General features: G+C 62.4%; 1 protein-coding gene across 1 annotated transcript; it reads right to left on the minus strand.

The window, feature by feature from the left end:
• Nucleotides 1-2,147: 2,147 nt before the first annotated feature.
• On the minus strand, nt 2,148-3,249 carry RPS15 (ribosomal protein S15). Its single transcript, XM_038567994.1, has 4 exons — nt 3,151-3,249; nt 2,714-2,799; nt 2,385-2,619; nt 2,148-2,293 (listed from the first exon to the last, which is right to left on the minus strand). Exons 1-4 carry the CDS (start codon nt 3,151-3,153, stop codon nt 2,180-2,182), a joined length of 438 nt encoding a protein of 145 aa, XP_038423922.1. The 5' UTR covers nt 3,154-3,249; the 3' UTR covers nt 2,148-2,179.
• Between the last annotated feature and the right edge of the window lie 3,452 nt (nt 3,250-6,701).

The following is a 6,701-nucleotide window of genomic DNA, read 5'->3' on the forward strand; positions in this document are numbered from 1 at the left end:
AAGCCTGCTTCTCCCTCTGCCTGTGTCTGTGCCTTTTTTTTTTTTTTTAATTTTTATTTATTTATGATAGTCACACACAGAGAGAGCGAGAGAGGCAGAGACATAGGCAGAGGGAGAAGCAGGCTCCATACACCAGGAGCCCGTCGTGGGATCCGATCCCGGGTCTCCAGGATCGCGCCCTGGGCCAAAGGCAGGCGCTAAACCGCTGCGCCACCCAGGGATCCCGTGTCTGTGCCTCTCTCTTATGAATAAATAAAATCTTTTAAAAAAATAAAGTCTAGGGGGATCCCTCGGTGGCTCAGCAGTTTACCCCTGCCTTTGGCCCAGGGCGCAATCCTGGAGTCCCGGGATCGAGTCCCACACGTCAAGCTCCCGGCATGGAGCTTGCTTCTCCCTCCTCCTGTGTCTCTGCCTCTCTCTGATAAATAAACAAAAATCTTAAAAAAATAAAAATAAAGTCTTAAAAAAAAAAGAAAACGTTTATTCTACTCAATTTCATTTTTTAGTTATGGAAATTCTAAAAATAAGAAAAAATATAGATAAAAATAGGAAGGGGCAAATGGGGATCTGGGGCGGTCAGTTGGTGAAGCCTCTGCCTTCAGCTCAGGTCATGATCCCGGGGTTCTGGGATGGAGCTCTGGGTCAGGCTCCCTGCTCAGCAGGTAGTCCGCTTCTCCTCTCCCTCAAATAAATAAAATCCATAAAAAAACAAAAAACAAAAAAAAACCCCGGGAGACATAGGGTTGCTGGGAGGGGGAAAAGTGGGGGGATGGGGTCACCAGGTGATGGACACTAAGGAGAGCACGTGATGGAACGAGCAGAGTGTTGTACCCAAGTGAAATTCTACCCCTGAAACGAGTAAAAACTTCAAAAATTGGCAACTGAGACCACAGTGAGCCCTCACCTTCCTGGCTGGGCAAAGTGGGCCCTTCACTGGAGTCAAGGTCACACAAAGGGCAGTAGGGCCGGTATCCACCAGGCTTTGCAGCCAGCAGCTGGGACGATGGTCTTGAAACCACAAAGCGCTGGCCTGGCCTGCCTCGGCCGAACTCCCAACACCTCAAGGCGTGGACTCAAAGTTTCTAGTTGGTCTCTCCGCGGGCCAGCCAGTGTCAGGTAACTGTCCACAAGGGCCCCCAGTCCCTCACCTTTGCCGTACCTCAGGTGCCCCTTATCAGCCTGCACAGCCTTCCCTGGCCCTTTCCTGCCAGGCCTCGACCCAATCCCTTGGGCACGGCGCCGTTGGGCACCTTAGAAACTCTTGAGCGGAAGTTTTGATTCCGCCTGTTGAGCTACTCGGCCCCAGTTCCCGCAGGGCTGTTCTCTCCCTTCGGGCTCCCTAGGAGCTCGGGGTCCCAGGGGTAGTAGGAGACAGGCTGCACTCCCTTCCGGGACTCCACACTGCGGTTCCTTTGCTGGAACTGGAGGAGCCTGTGCCATCCTGCTGCTGCTTTTACCATCTTCTACTAGAAACCATAAACAGCCCCAATTTAACTAACTCCAACTCAAGAGGTAACAGTGTGAGTGAATTATTCTGCTACTCAGAGATAAAGTCCAGGAAAAAAGCAGCTGGAGGGGACAGCAGTCACCCCCGGGTGAGGCAGGCTCCTTTGCATGCCATCCCGAGTCCTTCCCCTCCTTGCCTCCGGGCCCCAGCTCAGCACCTGGCCATCCCTCCGCTCCCAGGGGTGCGCACACCTTACCACTGTTGGGCGCACAGAAGGCACCTCGCTTCCCACCTCCCTGCTGTCCCCAGGTCAGCTCCCTCGGGGCAAACCCAGAGCACCGCCTCCCGTCTCCCCACCTGTGATCCGTCAGCGAGTTACAGCCCCCACTGCCCGGACAGTTAGCACCCAGTCTGGGCCATCCACCACCTCGGGGTGCCCTGTGCCGACAAGGGGGATGCACCTGAGCAGAAATACCCGCAGTCATCCGCTCCAGCTGTGGACCCACCCCGGGGAGGGAGAGGTGGGGAGCCGCGGCCCCAGAAGGGCACGGCCCCAGGGCAGACGCCTCCCTCGGCCCAGGGGATGCCAGGAGGCTGCCAACGACCGACCGCAGCTAGGTGGGGCCAAGCCGGCGCCCGCGGCGGGAAACCAGGCGCGCGCCGACGGGAGGAAGCAAGCTCAGACGCTGGACCACACGAGTCCGGGAGTCGGTGCCTTTATTGGCCGACCGGCTACTTGAGGGGGATGAAGCGGGAGGAGTGCGTGGCCCCGATGCCGGGCCTGCCGTGCTTCACGGGCTTGTAGGTGATGGAGAACTCGCCCAGGTAGTGGCCGATCATCTCGGGCTGCGGAGGGCGAGCAGGGGAGGGCGTCACGGGGCGCAGGCCGCCAGGTCGCCCCCCACCCACCCCCCAGTGGCCCGGCAGCCCCGCGAACCTTGATCTCCACCTGGTTGAAGGTCTTGCCGTTGTAGACGCCCACCATGCTGCCCACCATCTCGGGCAGGATGATCATGTCCCGCAGGTGCGTCTTCACCACCTCGGGCTTCTCCATCGGGGGCGCCTCCTTCTTGGCCTTGCGCAGGCGCTTGAGCAGCGAGTGTTGCTTCCGCCGCAGACCCCGGTTCAGCCGGCGCCGCTGCCGCGCGCTGTACAGCTGCATGAGCTGCTCGCTGGGACGCGGGGACAGGCGGGGGCCTGAGCCGGGGCGCCCCCCGCCCCCGTCCCCGCCCCGCCCCGCCCGCCCGCCCGCCCGGCCGCGCTTACTAGGACATGTCGAGCAGCTGGTCCAGGTCCACGCCGCGGTAGGTGAACTTGCGGAACGTGCGCTTCTTCTTCTGCTCCACCTCCGCCTGCGCGGGCCGGGCGCGGGGGCAGCGAGGTCAGGGGGGCAGCGCGGGTGGGAGCCGGCCCCACGGCCGCCGCGCCCACCCGGCCCGCGCCCCGCAGCCCACGGGGCCACGACGCGCCCGGCCCGGGAGCGCACACGCGGCTGCGGGCGGCTGGGGTCCGGCGGGGACCGGCCTCGCCCCGCGTCCTCCCGGCACGGACCGGGCCCGCCCCGCGCCCTCACGTCCGGGGCTCCCGCGGGCCTGGAGGCGGCTGCCGCAGCCGGGCGGCCGGACCCGGGCGCTCACGGGGCGGCCAGGCCGCGGATGGCGTCGGATGGGCCGGGAACCGCCGCGGAAGCCCAGAGTACTCACCATCTTGCCAGTTCCTCTGCGGGAAAGGCCGCCGCTCCGCGCCTGCGCGGTTATCACGTGCGCCCCGCGCGCCCCGCCCCCTCGCCGTCCGCGAACGCGCTTCCGCTTTCCGGGCGGGGGAGCGCGCCCCCTGCTGGCGGGAGGGCGCAGCGCAGGCGGGGCGGGGCACCTGGGACCCTCGCTGGGCCCTGCGCATCCGCCTCCTCCTGCAGCCCTCCCCGGGCCCAGGTGCTGTGTGCGGGGTCGGGCTCAGCGCCGCGCGGGATGGGAGCTCCAGGGGGGGCGGCCGTGAGTCCCGAGCGCGGAGGAGGAGCCGGGGCGGGGGCGGGGCGAGAAGGCGCCCCGGGTGGGGACCCGCCAGGCTTCAGCACGCGGAGCCCCGGAACCGCCGGGCACCGCTCTGTTCCCTAACAGGTGTGCAGGTGACGTGTAACCGCGACTGGGCACAAGGGACGGGCTGGGCTGTGATGGAGCTGTGACCCGGGAGCCAAGGCTGGGGCTCCAACGGGCGCAGGTGCGCAGCAGCCTCACGGGGGGCAGGAGGGGGAAGCACCCCGGTGTCCATCCAGGGGATACGACCACACCCGGGATACGGTCCAGCCCCGGGAAGGAAGGGGCCCGACACCTGCCGCACGTGGATGGACCCCGAGGACACCGGGCTCAGGGAGGGGATCCAGACCCAGAAGGACGCCTCCTGCAGGACCCCACTCCCAGGAGGTCCCCAGAGGAGGCCCGTCCACAGAGACAGAGGAGGAGGTGGTGGGAGCCAGGGGTGGGGCAGGGGGCGGGGGTCAGTGCTTCCTGGGGATGGGGAAGGTTCTAGAGATGGTGGTGGGGGTGGGTGCGCGGCAGGGTGAGTGTGCTCTGTGCCCTGAGGTGTTTACAGAGGGTTAGTACGATGAATCTTTTTTTTTAAGATTTTATTTGTTCATGAGACACCCAGAGAGGCAGAGAGACAGGCAGAGGGAGAAGCAGGCTCCCTGCGGGGACCCTGATGGGGACTCGATCACACCCTGAGCCAAAGGCAGACGCTCAACTGCTGAGCCACTCAGGCGTCCCACGATGGTGCATCTTAAGCTAGAGCAGCCTCTAAGAAAATGACTCAAAAGATATGAAAAAAATAATCATTAAAAGAATTAAAATGCTACACTAGAAAATTCTCACGTAAAGCAAAAACAACAGAAGCATAGAAACAAGAACCAGCCGCACGCACGCAGAGAACAAGGTGAAGTGGCGGTGCTAACCCCGAGGGTAAGGGTCACAGCACTGAACACGGGGCGGGCGGGCGGGGTAGGAGTGAGGTGGGTGCCTCTGCCCCACCCAGCTGACCGGGCTGGTCTCCGTGGGAACGGCAGCCCCGGGCCTCCAGCCCCCTCCTGGCCTCAGGCCAGTTTGCTGGGTGGGGTTTGGCTTTGTGGGGAGCTGGGGCTGGCCTGGAGGGAACAGGAAATCTCAAAGGAAGCGGGGACCCCCCCCTAGTCATTTCCACAGTCCCGAGGGCCAGTCAGACTCTACCAAAGAAGGGGATGTCCCTCCTTGTCCCCAGTGGAGAACAAGCACAGCTCTGGGGGCTGCAGGATGTGTCCTGGTGAGGGGAGGCTCGCCCACGCTCCAGAGCAAGGTGGGGTCCCGGGAGCCCGGGCCAGCTGCAAACCCCTGCATTGTTTGCACGATGCCTTTTTTGCCAGGGAATCTTAATTTTGCAGAGATTTCACAAAAGAAAGGAGCTAACATTTCACCCTGTGATGCCGTGCAGTATGGGCGGACGGCAGGGCCTGAGGTTCCTTCCGTAAACCGGGTGGCAGCAGCTCCAGGGGGAAGGGGAGGCCCTGGCGGGCTGAGGTGCACGGTGGGGTGTCGCCACCAGGGGGCATTTTGTGAACTGCAGAGAAGGCGCCCCTTCTCTCTGGCTTCCAGCTGAACCCACCTTCCCTGCCCCAGAGCGAGAGCCGGGCTGGGCCGTGGGCGCCGATGGGGCTTTCTGGGTGTTTTGTCCATTACTTTATCTTCGGTACATTGGAAGCACCCGGTGCATTTTGGATGAATCATTTTCTTTTTTTTTTTTTTAGATTTTATTTATTCATGAGAGACAGAAAGGCAGAAACACAGGCAGAGGGAGAAGCAGGCTCCCTGCGGGGAGCCCCTCGTGGGACTCGATCCCAGGAACCCGGGGTCACGTCCTGGGCCAAAGGCAGACGCTCAACCGCTGAGCTGCCCAGGCGTCCCTCCTTTTCTTTTTACATTTTAAAATCTTGGGGTCGGGGATCCCTGGGTGGCGCAGCGGTTTGGCGCCTGCCTTTGGCCCAGGGTGCGATCCTTGAGACATGAGATCGAATCCCGTGTCGGGCTCCCTACGTGGAGCCTGCTTCTTCCTCTGCCTCTGTGTGTGTGTGTGTGTGTGTGTGACTATCATAAATAAATTTAAAAAAATTAAAAAAAAAAATCTTGTGGTCTTTCAAAGGACAGAATAATGGCCTCCAAAGACCAGGATCTGGGACATGTCACTTCCCACGGCAAAGGGGACTTTGTCAAGGCCCAGGGGGCCCAGTGTCCTCACCAGGTCCTCTCCAGAGGCAGACCCTGGGCTGCTGGTGGTGAGAGCCCAGGAGGGGCCATGGGCCGGGGAGGGGGTGCCGCTGGAAGCACAAAAAGGCTCGAGCGGGTCTCCCTGGGGCCCCGGGGGGGTGACCAGCCCTGCCCACACCTGGGTTTTGGAACTTCTGAGCCCAGCACCATCAGAGCATTAGTGTGAGCGGTTTAAGCCCTAAGTTAGGGCGCCTGTGTGGCTCAGTGGTTGAGCATCTGCCTTTGGCTCAGGCCGTTGATCTGAGTCCTGGGATCGAATCCTGCATCAGGTTCCCTGCTCACGGGGAGTGTGCCACTTCCCTCTGCGTCCCTGTCGCTCATGAATAAGTTCTTAAAAAGGAAAAAAAAAAAAGCCCTAAGTTGGTGGCAGTTTGTGACCGCAGCCTTCAGCCCCCCCCCCCCCATACAGTAGAACAAGGGAGGATTCACCCACTTGGTTCCTCGCTGAGTCCAGCCTCCCCTGGACCCAGGAGTCCTCCCGCTCTTGCAGGGCCAGACCCCATGTGTTGGGCAGGGGGGTGGCCACCGTGGGACGCTGCAGCTCAATCCCACCCCACGTCCCTGGCCGCAGGGTTCCTTCCTCCTGCCTCACAGGGGGTCCCCACCAAGTGCCCTTGAGGTGTCCAGCTCCAGCTAGGGGCTCAGGCCACCATGCTGCCCCCTACCGGCCCTCAACGTGCTGTCCTGACGCCCACACCATCCACGTGAACAGCCCGGTTTGTGGCAAAGTGAGTGGTCAGTGAGTGGTCGGGGGAGTCCTGGCCAGACCCCCCAGATCCGCGCGGGCGCCTTTCCCTCGGCACTCAGCGAGCAGCCAGGCCCCGGAACCTGGGCGCCTCCGGACCTGAGCTGCAGCTCCCACCGGGCCCCGGCCCTGGGCCGTGTTACACTCACATCGGCTGCAATTTCCAGAACGCAGGCGCCCCGAGGAAGGGCCCTGGGCTCCCCGCTCGCTCTTCCCAGGC

Source organism: Canis lupus, chromosome 20 (assembly GCF_011100685.1).
Source record: "Canis lupus familiaris isolate Mischka breed German Shepherd chromosome 20, alternate assembly UU_Cfam_GSD_1.0, whole genome shotgun sequence".
In the NCBI taxonomy this organism is placed as follows: Eukaryota; Metazoa; Chordata; class Mammalia; order Carnivora; family Canidae; genus Canis; species Canis lupus.

Coding starts and splice junctions, on each gene's coding strand:
- RPS15 (XM_038567994.1), bottom strand. Junction 2,620..2,713: donor CAGCTGCTCGACATGTCCTA/GTAAGCGCGGCC, acceptor CCCGCGTCCCAG/CGAGCAGCTCATGCAGCTGT. Junction 2,294..2,384: donor TCAACCAGGTGGAGATCAAG/GTTCGCGGGGCT, acceptor CGCCCTCCGCAG/CCCGAGATGATCGGCCACTA.